A 14,266-nucleotide genomic window follows, 5' to 3' on the forward strand; every position below is an offset into this window, starting at 1 on the left:
ATGATCTGTGTATTTATGATGCCTCTAAGCTTACGTAGTTGCAAAGCTGAAGGCATGCAGTGTCATTTGGTGTCTTACATCTATAAGAGGAGAACTTGAGCGTTCATGAACTAAATATCCTAAAGGAGTCGAGGTTTCGTAATTTAAATCTAATTTTGTTCATGGTATCATATTGTATTTCTTCTGTGAGCCTCAAGTGTACTGGGATAACAGTGTCTCAATTAATTACTTATTTTATGATTAAGGGAAAGTTTTAAAATGCTATAGTTTGAGTTGGAACCAAAATAAACTCAAGAATAAAAGAAACTTTGCTAATACAAAAAAAAAAGCACATGGTCTTGGATACATTAGAATATACTTAATTCAGAGGTAAATATGTGTACAACTATAGTTAGTGAGGATATGAACTCAAGGGATTTACACAGAATTTCAAAATTTATGTAAGTGGTAGGAAATGAATATAAATCTTAGAATGAACACACTGTCTTCAGTGCCCTGTAATAAGGAAAGTGAAATTTTTCACTGCTCTTGCACTGAGGCAAGGATAGGGAAGAAATGTTATCCCACAGTTCTGTCATTGTCTACCTGGTATTTTTTAATCTGTTCCAATGAAAATTCTTTGACGTAATAACTTGTGCTTTCTATCACTGAGTTTTTAATACAAAAAATAATTCAAAAGGAAGAATAATCTAATGCATTTTAAATAAAAAATGTTATTATGAATTAAACAATGTTTAAAATGAACAGATTTTCCTCTAAATCTTTTGAAAGGTCTAAAAGACTTTTAATATAACTGATTGTATTAATATGGGGTGTTTTACAATTATAAGGATGAAAGTCACCACATCTGTTCCACTTTGTTTTTATTTTATAAACAAATACGAGCCAGTGGAAGACATTGGATGAACAGCAGTGAAAGAGACACTTGATCCTTTACTTTTGCAGTGAAGTTTTTAAATTTCAAAAGAAATGCTCAATTAAAATTTGTTTGACTTATTTTAAAGCAAGTAGCTGCCAATCAACATGCATTTATCATATCAAGAAACTTTATAAAGTAGAGTTGTTCTTTGGTGTTGTTTCATGATGCTGTTATTCTGAGAATCTTTTTTTAAACGGTTTAAGTTTAATGCAGATTTCTTACTTCCTCAGGATGTTGTGTTGTAAACATTGACAAAGCATTTTCTTTTTTGCCTGGGGATAAGGAAAGCATAAGTGCAAGATGCTTTTCTAACAGCTTTTCATTTTCAGTATCATATTGCCTAAATGAAATTATTTTTTCTGTATTTTCCTTATTATTCTACATTTGCCAGTAATTGGAAGTGGCAATTTCAAGTGGACTGTGAATGTCCTTCATTATGTTTGAAATGTCAAGAATGCTTAAATACATTACAAATTCAGCTTTTCTTTCTCATCATTAAAGTATTGTTATTCAGTGTAGAAATTGGCTATAACTAACAGTCAAAATTCACATTAGAATGCCATTTCAAAGATATTGTCATTTTTTTAGTAAACAACTGAGAAATTTGAATTTGATTTACTAAAATACATCAGAGACATTCAATCGTTATTTTCCCATATGACATGACTTTAGAACTACAAAAAGACACAATTATATTGGTCATATTTATAAGAATGGTTAAACTTTAATTGAAGCCTTTCAACTTTTAAAAATATGCTCAATGGATATTACTTCTTTAAGTGGAATTAAGTGCCTAATATAAGAACTCAATATTTCATGTCACAATGGTTTTAATATGTCAAAGTCGACTTCATTTTAACTTATGAACTACACACATTTCATTCTTATAGAGAATATTATTATAATTATATTATATGCTTGTATATTTACCTTAAGGTTTATTCCTGTAGCATCAAATACCTCATTTAATTTAAATGTCCTGTATTTTCAACATGTAAATAGTTTCAAGACACTTTATTCCATTTGGCCAGAACAGAAACAGTTTCAAAGATGTGACCACTTTTCTCATTGATCATCAAGGAAGAATAACACTGTTTACCACCAGCTCTACCAGTATATTATATATATTCTACCAGTATAGTATTTCTGAATATACCACTATATTTCTACCAGTATAGTAGAAAAAAGCATTTATACTAAACCAACACAAATCACAACCACATTCCTTAACTTTTTTATTATATGTGTAAACAAGAACTTCAAAGGAATCCACTTCTTTCTTCATAAAAAACTTCTGAGCAAAATTTGTTAGCCCCAAAGATCCCAATCTGAATTCTAGGGTAGAAACTGCTTGAAAATCACATCTGTTCTTCTATAAAAACTACCTGTCATATATATATTTCCTATGACAAAATACTAACAAAAACTAACTTAGGACGTATTTCATTTTTTGACCTTAAGATCTATCCTGAGGTAAATCAGGCTGGGAACTCAAGGCAGGAACCTGGAGTCTGAAGCTGAAAAGGAGACCATGAAATAATGCTACTTACTAGTTTGTTCATTTTGTCTTTCTCAGCTCTATTTATTGATTTGTTTGTTTATTTGCTTATTTTTACATGGCCCAGGTCCCATGCACTACCCACAATGGAATAGGCCCTCACACAACCGTCATGAAGAACACAATCCATAGGTATGTCCACGGGCCATTCTGATGAAAGAAAGTCCTCAGTTGAGGACCCCTCTTCCTGAGTGACTCTATTTTGTGTCATGTTCATAAAAACTGACCAACATACATTCTCATCTTTAATTTTCTCTTTGGTCATTTTATAGCACAAAATTCAAAGAAAAAAGAAAATTGATGCTCAATACCATATATAAAAAGCAATGAACGAACATTGAATATACTTTTTGTGGGTTTTTTTTTGAGATTGTAATTTCAGTGTAGCATTTCTTCCTTCCCTTTCTTCCTTCCTCACTTTCCTTCATACCCACATCTTCTTCTTCATTAATTGTAGTCACATGCATATATGTGTTTCAGTATAATGGTTCTATCCTTAAGAAGGCTATATAGAAGAGACCATAGACTACATAATCTTCATGTCTCCAGCTGCTTGGGTTTACTCTATATCTCATTATTGTGAATATTGTCTCAGTAAACATAAAAGCATGTATGCATCTTGAAGATATTGACTTCATACACAGACACACACATACACAAGTACTTCTTTTCACATATATGTGTGTGTGTGTTCAGTAATTCAATTGTTGGTTCACAAAGTAGTTCTATTATAATTTTTAGAAGAAATCCCTACACTTTCCATAACACTGTATTAATATAAATTTCCACCAACAGCGTGTAGGGGTTCCTTTTTCCACAGTTTCATTATTATTTGTTATCATTTGTCTTCTATTTAAAAGCCTTCATAGATTAATGAGAAGATGTCTAATTCTGGTTTTGATTTAAATTTCCATGATGATTTGTGTGATGAACATTTCTCACATACATGTTTGTCATTTGTGTATTTTATTTTGAAAAATGTACCTTACCCATTAATAATAGATTTTAGTGGATTTCTTTTTAGCTATTGCAATTCCTTACATATGACATATATTAATTCCTTGTCACATAGTTATAAGACAGTCCTTTTTCTATTTTACAAGCTGTCTGCATACTTGCTGATTGTTTACTTTGTGTGCAGAATCAGCACTTCAGTTTGATGTAATACTGCTTCATTTTTGTTTTTACATCTTGAACTTTTGGGTTTCATCGAGAAAACACTTGCGTGTAACTCCTTTACTCCCTTTTCCTTAAAACTCTTTTACTGGAGGTGCAATTGGTAGATACTTCAGTCTATCTGTACCTCCCTTCCCTTTCTTTTGTTCTTTTTTCACATCTTTCAGATTACATGTTGTTGGTTTTTTTTTTTTCTGGGACTTAAATCTTGCCTATTCGAATGTGAAGTGATTTTTTTATATGCTTACTTTATAATATTCTGAGAACACAGCATAGACAGAACTAACCAAAAATTCTAGAATTCTGCTTAGAATTTTGAGTACGAAAGAAAACTGTGTGCAGTTCATTTCTCCACTACCAATGTAGCCCTTATTTTTAAGCATCCATAAAACTTCGGAAAATGAAAGTCAAATGGATGTGTAATTATTAATATGGCTGTGTTGATTTTATTTTCTCAGTTTTGGTCAGTAGACAATAGTTGCATGCTACTAATATCAGAGCAAGTTTGCTAAAATGTATACAAAAATTTTTGTGAATGTAAATTCATTGCAAAATGAAGTTTAAAATGATCAACTCTGCAATATTAAAGGATGATATCTCAGAGAGATAACATGAATTTTCATTGATAATACTCATTAGTATACAATTTGTTTCAGAGTGTAATAGTGAGGCAGAGGTGTAATACATGATAAAAGTTTCAAGACAGAGCAGGCCTTCACAATAATTTAGTCTAAAATCATCAAAATGCCCATGGGAGTCAATGAGACGTTAAGAATACTAATCAGCTTTATATCTGTACCTTCAATTCACTCCCAAGCACCCTCAAGTACATGTGCGAGAGGGAAAATTTGCAGTCAAGAATAAGTTATAATCATTTTCTATGAATGATCCCTATTGTATCTTTATTCTATCCATCTCTGCAGCACTTGTAACCATTGTAAATTTCATTTTCTTTACATTATTTTATCCTTAGCCTTCTCTTTGTGTTTTATTTTCTACTTTCTTTTTCTATATCTTTTTTTCCTTAATTATTATAGGGTTATGTTTGAACCTAAGGCCTTGTATGTATAAGGAAAACTTTGTTCCTTTGAGTCACATCCCCTAACCCTTCCCAGATTGCTGTCTGATGATGCTCACAATGGTTAATTTGTTGTATTATCTTAGCGAGGTAAGATAACAGACAATCTAGCGATTTTAAGATGGTAATTTTCAATCAGGAAACTTGGTAAAGTGAATCATCTCCAGGATGTGGATGTGATGGGCCTCTGTCAGCTAATTGAAAGTCTTAGGTAAGATGTTTAAAACCACTTGAAGTAGGAATTTTATTGTCACGCTCCTTTATACTCAGTGCTTTAACAAATTTCCCTAAATACCTAGTCTGCCTACAAGTGTTGCAAACTTTACACTTGCAAGCACTAATATTTTCAAGAAGCAGCTCTTTAAAATTAACCCATCTAATTATAGTTAGATAGATAGATAGATAGATAGATAGATAGATAGATAGATAGATAGATAGATAGATAGATATAGAGCTATATACTTTCATTTCCAATAAGATTGTTGATTCTGGATTCTCTGGAGAATTCAGATTAAATCTATAGTTTCCCTCATATTTCCAAGTCTTTCTCTGATGAAGTCTGTATTCAAAAGACTCACATCCATAACTGGCCTGCTTTGTATGTTTATTTGCAATTAACTTTATATGAGTGTTTTAGAGCTAACTTGCCCCATGGGTTATTGCTGAATGTTCTTTGAAAAGCATTATCGATCTGAATAAAAAAAATTGAAAAAAACTGGACTAAGAGATTAACACCTTCTTAAAAACAAACAAACAAACAGAAGGGCTTGATCCTGTGATAATGCAAGACAGCAATGCAAAGTCTTCTCCAAAAGAATTTTGTCATAACCTTTGAACCACCAACTGTCACAGATGTGAGTTATTCATTGCATTTTTCAGAAATATTGGGCTAGTACTAAGTTGATAACTCCATGATCTGTGCCGCCATTTGTTTTTTTTCACATTTTTATGCATACCATTTCATATAGTTGGTTTACTTGTGGAAACCAAACTTAGCTTTCTGCCTAACAAGTGGCAAAAACTTCATGAACTTTCCAGGTTCAGTCTCCATAGTGACTTTTATATGAGTGATATCAACCAATGCCCACGTCCTCTGCATGCTGCTAGTTCAGGACTCTGGGCAAAGTATCAAGAAATCATAGGAAAGGCCAGGTATGGTGGTGTACACTTTTAATCACAGCATTCTAGAGGCAGAGCCAGATGAATCTCTGTGAGTTGAGGCCAGCCTCGCCTACATTGTGAGTTCCAGGACAGTCAGGGTGGTGTAGAGAGACCCTGTCTCAAAAGCTAGAGATACAGAAAGACAGAGAGAAAGAGAGAGATGGGGACAGAGAGAGAGAGAGAGAGAGAGAGAGAGAGAGAGAGGAGAGCTCATATTTTAAAAAATAGAAAGAAGTGAACATTTATTCCTTAATCTCTGGTTTACTGAAATTACTACATTTCCCATTGGCAGTGTTGGTAGTTACTTTCCCTTAGTGATGCAGATGTTGAAATTTTGCATCTGTTCCTTAGTCACTAAGGTTTTTGGTATGGTAAACATCTCTGCTCCTCTGCTCTTCAGGCTAAAGGTTGATAAGAGTTTCCAGTCTGAGATATGCCTGGAGTGCCCCACCATAACTCTGCTCAGGCATTCATAAATATTTTATTCTTTAAGCTCATGAATTCACATATTTGAATGACCCGGGCAGCATTATACACTGCGCCGGATCAAAATTGATCTTACTAACTCCTTAAAACCTATTCTTATTCTTAAGGTCAATTTTTTACCCAAGTCAGATAAAAGCTTTAGCAATTATATGGATCCCTAACACCTAATTGCCATTCAGAGATAATGGAGAAAGCACCGAACCTTGTTAAGAGACACCTGGCCTCAAATTACAATTATGCCATTTTTAGATCTATGTGATCATAGGCAATTTCCTTGATTTCTCTGATCTTCTCTCTAAAATTATTGCATCATATTCAATTCCTGGACTTGTTTTGACTGTAAACGCATCCCTCTAGAATTAAAGCATATTTTCCTCCTAGAGAAGTAGCCTCCTGAGTGTGTTTTTCTTCTAAACTCTCAAAATTATTTATTATCAATTAAACTTTTATAAAGCATAGTGACCTAAAGTTGAAGAAATCCCATGTATTAAAGAATCAATGGAATAAAACAGAGACTAAATTCTTGTTTTATTAGTTTATGGTTTGTACTTCACAGAATATATGTCACAGAAAACCTGAGGTGACCAAGTTCTTTGGTTTAAAGGAATTGTGAAAAAGGTATTGGTAGATCCTATAGAACCTTTCCTACAATGTATCCTATGGTAAATTCATATTAATTTTATATGATGTTTCTTCTCCCTCTGTATCTACATAAATCTAACTACATATTCTTTCTAACCTAGAATATATCTTTTGCTACTGCATAACCTGACTCATTCATAGCGGAGCTAATCCCAACTAATGTAGCTTTTGTGATATATTCAACACACTTTTCTATTTTATACAAAATGGTTCATAGTTGTTCTGAGAAAACTGACATCTCTGTAGACATCATTAACGGTACTTTAACATTGAAGTGACTATAATCAAAAAGCAAAGCCACGTAGACTTCAATCTGTTATTAAGATAGTTTATTACCAATCTACCACCTGGGGAAAAAAATCAAAGAGAGATATGTAAGGAGAATTGCCAAAATGGACTCCAGTTTCTACTTAAATTCAGATTTCATGGTTCCTAATTTAGGAAGTGAAGACATGAAAGTCATAACATATCAATTGTTTGGTCATGATCATGTAAGAGATTAATGACAGAGATGAGATTGGATTGTATGGTTCTGGTCTTATCTCTAGAGTTTTATGATCTACATACATGTTACAAAGTTATAATATTTTTATAATGATAAGATCAAAATTAATGCTAATTATATATCAAGGTGCAAAGCAAATGTATTGCAGCTGCTATTTAAATTGTGTACTTGTAAAGAAATACTTGAAAGTAATTAAAGTACAATTTAACGTCTTCCTTCTGCACATATGCTACAACGAAATGTCCTGGTGATTTCACATTAAATGTCCATTTTTTGTATAAAGGTATCTTCCCATTCTTCAGTGATCAGTGATAAACACTAGGGGCTTCAGAGATCTATGGTGAGTTAGGTAACCACAAAAAAAGGAGTGACATATCTTGTAATTTTGTTTATTTGAAGATTTTTAGGAAACACTTTTTCTACCATTGTTAGTGACTGGGGAAATGGAGAACAACTTTGACTGAAGTTATCCTAGTTAATTTCTTTAATTTCTTTTGTTTTGTTTCAAGACAAGGTTTCACTGTAGCATCGGTGCCTGTCCTGGAACTAGCTCTTGTAGACCAAGCAGGCCTCAAACTCACAGAGATGCTCCTGCCACTGACTGCCAAGTGCTAGAATGAAATGTGTACGCCACCACCACCCAGCTCCTGTTCAATTTCTAAGTACTCTGCTAAGGTAGAGAAAGCCTGAGTCTTCTAGAGAAAGAGTCATTTTTGGAGAAGTGGGTGGATATGCTACCAACATTTGAGAGTTAGAAGTTTTTCATACTAAATCATAAAACCTCCTGGAATGTAATCTTACAAAATTCATTCTGAGTGAGGAAAATTAATCATTCTCATCTCTCTATATACTTTGAGGATTAATAGCCACCCTTTGAATCTGGGGTTCTCTCTGCCCTTGTGAGAACACAAGTTATTGCACTTTAAGAGTATGAAAATTAATAATATATTTAGGTCCATTTTAAAATCAGTGTTAGTTAAGGAATGTCAAAATTTAAATATATATTGACAACAGTTACCAAAATAATTTATTTAATTGATTACTAGATAAGATCCTTTTAATGCTTTGTAACCAATATTCCCAAGACCAATATTTTATAAAGAACTAAAAATGCACATAATTTAATACACAGTTAGTTCCCTTTGCATCAAATATTCAAAACAGTAAAAGCTTTGTTGTAGTATACAAATCATGTGCCAGAGAGAACACAGTAATCAAGAAAGGCAAGGGACAACTTCAAGACACTAAGTGAGTGGCCAGAGAAAGGAAATACAATGATGATGTTCCTTATAACAAGTACCTGCTGCAAAACATTCATTCTCAAAGTGCTATTAAAGAACAAAGACTTTTTTATAAAAAGAACTTTACAGGTTTAAAGAGTTTTATCTACAAGGTTGACAAGCTTTTAGGTTTCTACTGAAAACATTCTAAGTTGTTTCCATACTCTTTGAGCAAATGTAATAATCGAGTCTTTGTATGAAAAACACAACTTTAAAACCCTTAAAACTGAAGCATGTTTCCACTTCTACACTGACCCACATTCTACAAAACAAACGGTATACTTCAGTGCTGTGTGCATGGTTTTCTTTTTCACACAAAGCCAATTTCTTGCAAGTTATTCTTAAGGAAGTTCCAGACCAAAATAGTGCACCAAGAGAACTGGCGTAATCAGCGCCACTAAAAACAGCTTGATTAATACTAAATATGTCCTAGTTCTTAATCAATTATGTTAATGGAGTCATAGGCAGCACATCTGAAATGCCTGACAGAGCTACTGAGCTCAGTCTGCCTGGATACCTGTGCTTTTTGGGTATTGCTTAGTGCTAGAAATATCAATAAGAGGACCCTGCCTCTCTGCACATAAGCAGTTGCTACTTGCAAAAGGTCCACCGTCCCAAAATACTGTTAGTTTATTCACGTATATAATATGGAATCCTGGGGTGAATTGCCAAATTAATCATCCTTTAATCGTGACAAAAGATTTGCAGCACCCCATTGTAAAAATAATACATCATTTTTCAGGTGTCAGGGTGAAAGGCAAAACATTTGCTTCTCGGGTGTTTTATGAACTTCTGCTAGGAGATCAATTAGAGTCAAATAGTTGAAGAATCTTATTATCAAAGAATGCCTACAGTTATGAATACTGAGTTATTTGATTTATGTCCAACCCTTTAGAATCCAATGACATTTATGATGACACTAATATTAATAGGCTGTGGCTTGTCCTGCTAATATTAGGAATGAAGATGACTGCTTGGCAGTTTGTGTAAATTATCTGAGTCACTTGAACTAGTAACGTCTGTAAGTGAAAAAGAATAAACCTTTTCTTTGTCTCCTTTATTTTGTTTTTAGGGAGTTGTGTTTCTGAGTTCTAGTAGACTTGTTCTAAGTTCTTTGTTTAATATGTACTTAAAGATCTACAAAGGTAGTTGAGATTTTCAAAGTTTGGTTGTTATTTAACTTCAATATAAACTCTTAACTTACACAATTGAAAAACAAGAACAGAAAATGATAAAGTCTAGAGATTTTGTTTCTAAAAAGTAGGCAAAATAATTGGCTTCTCAAAACCATTTATGCAACTCTAATTGCATGAGACAGACGTTTAGATAGTTTTAACTAAGCTTAAAGCTTACCACAGATTACAAACTGAGTATGTCATCATTTATGTCAAGATTTTTATGCTGAAATAGGGTCTCAATGTAACTATTGAAGATGGAAACTTTGGGGAAGTTGAATGAGTTCATGTGTATGTGGGCAACATCTTCATAGACCTGCCTCCACTACAGAAAGAGGGACATTAGAACACGACTTCTCTACTCTTGTGACTAAATACTGAGAGAGAAGTTTATAAAACTGTCTTCTCAACCTGTCTAGGCCGGAACCCTAATCTTCAAGCTTCCAGAATTATAAGAGAATAAATTTTTATCACTTCAACTACCTAATCTCCTGTGTCTTGGTAAAGTTTTTTCTGGATTATCAGACAACGTGGTTGATATGGTAAACTTATACATCAGTATGAAATGATCCTAACACATGTTTCATCCACAAAGAAGCAATGTCTGGAAACAAGTGGGCAATGGATGAATTAAGACATGCTGGTGGACTTAGTGGAGACCATAGTATATTGTTCTGGTCAGAGTATTCACACCTAAAAATACGTGTGTGGGTAAGACAAAACACCTTGTAGCTGACAGGAACAGGAAACAACAATGTTACACCTTTGACAAGACTAATTCTCTAAATACTCTAAACAGGGAATGTCCCTGAAGAGTATGAACAAGGTACTTATTATGAGCTTCCAATAAGACACAGGTTCTAACAATCACATGAAAGCATATTTGTGTTTCCTAGTTTAGGATTAAAGCAGGGTTGACTAACAGTTTTCTTAGAGATTTTTGTTTAAAAATTGAAAACCATAATTCATTTAATTCGTTTAGCTAACCAAACCAAAATATTTATTTGCTATCTAACATTGATATTGTTAGATATCAATATTGTTGCAACAATATGAATTGTTGCAATTCATATAGGACATGTGACCCCCTTCCCTGTTTTCTATTGACATTTATCTGACTCTTAGAAAAGAGTTAGACACTTAACCTCGAATGATTTGGTGTTTGTTCAGACATTGAGTAGTCAGAGGGTCAACATAAGTGACATTCTTGTCACTCAGAATGCAATCTTTGGCTAAGGTTTTCGAGTCACTCAATTAAATTAATAGGATTCTTTAAAACACATGTTTGTTTAGAGCATGTTTCTGGGGGAGCAGCGTAAGCTGCACTTCATAAAAATGCTGAAACTTGGGTCCCAACCTAGACTTACTCAAGCAGAAACCATGTTCAAACAGGAGAACAAGGTTGTGCGTCAGTTCTGAGAATTTCTGCTAGGGTAGTCTGCCACCAAAACACACTGCTTGCATCAGAAGACTTCATAAAACTTGATACCAAAACTAAAGCAGAAAACCTGGACTCTTGATAGTTCCTCGCCCCTGAATACACAGGCCATTTCTTTTGTTGTTGTTGTTGTTTGTTTTGTTTCTTTTTCTTTCCTTTTTTTATTTATTAAAAACTTCCACCTCCTCCCCACCTCCCATTTCCCTCCCTCTCTCCCTCCCTCTCCAGTCCTTAAAGCAGTCAGGGTTCCCTGCTTTGTGGGAAGTCCAAGGTCCTCCCCACTCCATCCAGGTCTAAGAAGGTGAGAATCCAAACAGACTAGGCTCCCACAAAGCCAGTCCATGCAGTAGAATCAAAACCCAGTGCCATTGTCTTTGGCTTCTCAGTCAGCCCCCATGTCAGCCACATTCAGAGAGTCCAGTTTGATCACATGCTCCATCAGTCACTGTCCAGCTGGCCTTGGTGAGCTCCCCACGGGTCACTTCTTTGATGAAGCCTTATCAGTGTGTGCCTGGCATGACCGTGTGTGGAAACCAGAAGCCATGACAGTTATTAGTCAGTGGGGGCATAATGTGCTTAAGGGGGAGGTGTATCTATGCGCGGAAAAAGACCCTTTCAATATGGAGAAAAAGAAAGTTAGAAAGTGGGTGATGAGGACCTTTCCCATTGGTAATCTCATAAAACATCTGTTGCGCATTGACTTTAATTATTTGTGTTTTTACTTAGTTAAACTGAATGAGAATGGCAGGAACAGTATTTTTAGTTAATTGGTGAATTTCTGATGGTTAGGAAAATATCTTACATGATCTTGTAGTTGGAATTTACTTTAAAAATAGTAAAAATAATGACTGGCTCACACTTGTGAAAAGGACTAAATTTCCAACAAAGCTGACTGCAGTGACTTCCTCTCTGGTTTTGCTGGGGTGAAGCAGGTTATTTGTTTGGTTTGTTTTTGTTTGCCTTTTGGGTTTTAGTTTTTGTTGTTTTGTCTGTCAAAAATCCTATTTTGATGGATTATAACTGGTTGTAACGACTAATTGCATACAGCACTTATAAACTAAATATAATTGCCTCTTTTTCATAAATGTAGTCTGTGCATGAAATTTTGATAACATCTAGAAGGCAGAGCTCATGCGTAGTCAATTTAAATGACTCCCAAGTTTAGATAATTCATAACATATGGAACTCGAATTCAGACTCTGTCACCTGAGTCTTTAAATACCAATTATACAAATGATGGCAAAACTGCAGAATGACAAATTTTTGCCCATTTGTGCTGATAGTTGTTGTTTTTTCTTATTATAGTTTCAGGGCAGGACACTGGTCTTCCTCCAAGAAGACAGAGTTCAGCTATATGAAATATTAAGAAGAAATTTTTATTTCGTAGAAAGACTTCAATTAAAATGTCAAGAAAACAAAATTAACCTTATGAATAATAAATTTATGCAACAAAATACTGGACCTTTTGTTAACTTCCTTATATTGTTTTGTTTTTCTATATTCATATTTTTTTTAAAAAAAATACTACAGTGGAACTATTTATACAGGAGCCAATGCACTGCAAATCTGAGCACTTGCCTTCAGGAACAGCCGTTGACGGAGCAGGCCTAGAAGCTGGTGCTACCCGTCCTGGTGGTGGGAAGGCTGGGCTTTGTCCTGTTCGTGCAAAGCAGGAGAAGATGAAAACAGTTTAATAATTTGAACATCCCTAAGTAAAATAGCTAGATCTAGCCCCTGCATGCATAATTCATAATTCTGAATTATAAATTAATATTCGTATGCAGTGAGGAGACTGTTATGAGGTGGCAGCTTTGAGAGGATGCGCTCACAGGTTCTGTTATCTTCAGTGCTATTTCGGGACATATTATTTTTCACAGATGTGTGTACAATGTCAGACACCTCTGCTGGATTGCCTTATGGAAAATCTATGTGTGATCAAATAAAGCAATTTATTTTCAGCGTGCACTTTAAATTATGAAAACTAAAATCATGGAAGCTGAGGAGGATTCCGATCTGCAGAGAATTATCTTTTTCTTTTCTCTTTTTTTTTTTTTCATTTAATGAACGCTTTCCAATGATTCAGTAGGGCAATGAAAGAAGGCTGAAATTCACAGGCCTTTTGATGTGGAACAGGTACCGTTCTCCTGCCAAAATAAATGACCTGGAGTTAAGAAAATAATGAGCCAAAGGTAAAATGTATTCAGTTGTATAGAAGCTTGCAAGGTGCTCTCCAGTCTCTGAGCTCATTATCAAGGGAATCAACGGCCAAAGGCCCACAATCATTTCCAAGTCTCTTCCCATCCTGAGCAATTTCTTTAATTAACCAAACCCAATGGAGCCACGAACTATACAGAGTAACCGTTGCATGATGCCAATATGAGCTACTTGCATAAAGTTTTATTACTAATTGCCAACTCATAAGCTCTTGCTGTGTGTTTTGATGTAGGAACTGATACGGGCATGGGTCCTTTGAAAATCACACTGGCAAGTAGATATTATCAAATGTCAGCAGATATGCCTGCTTCCTGGGAGGTTTTCAGTTTTAGAATTCCTGAAAATTAGTTCGCTGCGGCAAATTACAGTGCAGTAAGTGGAACAATCAGGGATTTCTATATATCACCTCCCAGGCCTACATCCTCATATCAAATAGAATTTAGCCTTCATTCATTACAGAAATTTCTTATATTATTGGTTACCCTCAGACAGACTGATTTAGGAGTATGTTCAAGTATGGAAAAAGCAAGATAGAAGAGTGCATGGCATACTGGTCATATACCCAGAAAGTACAAGCCTATCATCTCATTTTCTTCCTCATGGTAACAAGATTGATAGGTAACATAAATTCCTT

General features: G+C 34.5%; 1 protein-coding gene and 1 long non-coding RNA gene across 17 annotated transcripts in view; one reads left to right on the top strand and one right to left on the bottom strand.

Moving 5' to 3' along the window:
- Positions 1 to 14,266, bottom strand: part of Trdn (triadin) — a 369,239-nt gene that overhangs the window by 203,288 nt on the left and 151,685 nt on the right. For all 16 annotated transcript variants that reach the window (XM_087911137.1, XM_087911136.1, XM_087911148.1 and 13 more), the window contains one exon: positions 12,997 to 13,074. In XM_087911137.1, coding sequence (XP_087767263.1) covers positions 12,997 to 13,074 — 78 coding nt within the window. The remainder of the gene's footprint in view (positions 1 to 12,996; positions 13,075 to 14,266) is intronic.
- The window catches only part of LOC125394519 (uncharacterized), a 44,382-nt gene that overhangs the window by 5,334 nt on the left and 24,782 nt on the right, over positions 1 to 14,266 (top strand). The window lies entirely within an intron of this gene.

Source organism: Myodes glareolus, chromosome 1 (assembly GCF_982192425.1).
Source record: "Myodes glareolus chromosome 1, mMyoGla1.1, whole genome shotgun sequence".
NCBI lineage: Eukaryota > Metazoa > Chordata > Mammalia > Rodentia > Cricetidae > Myodes > Myodes glareolus.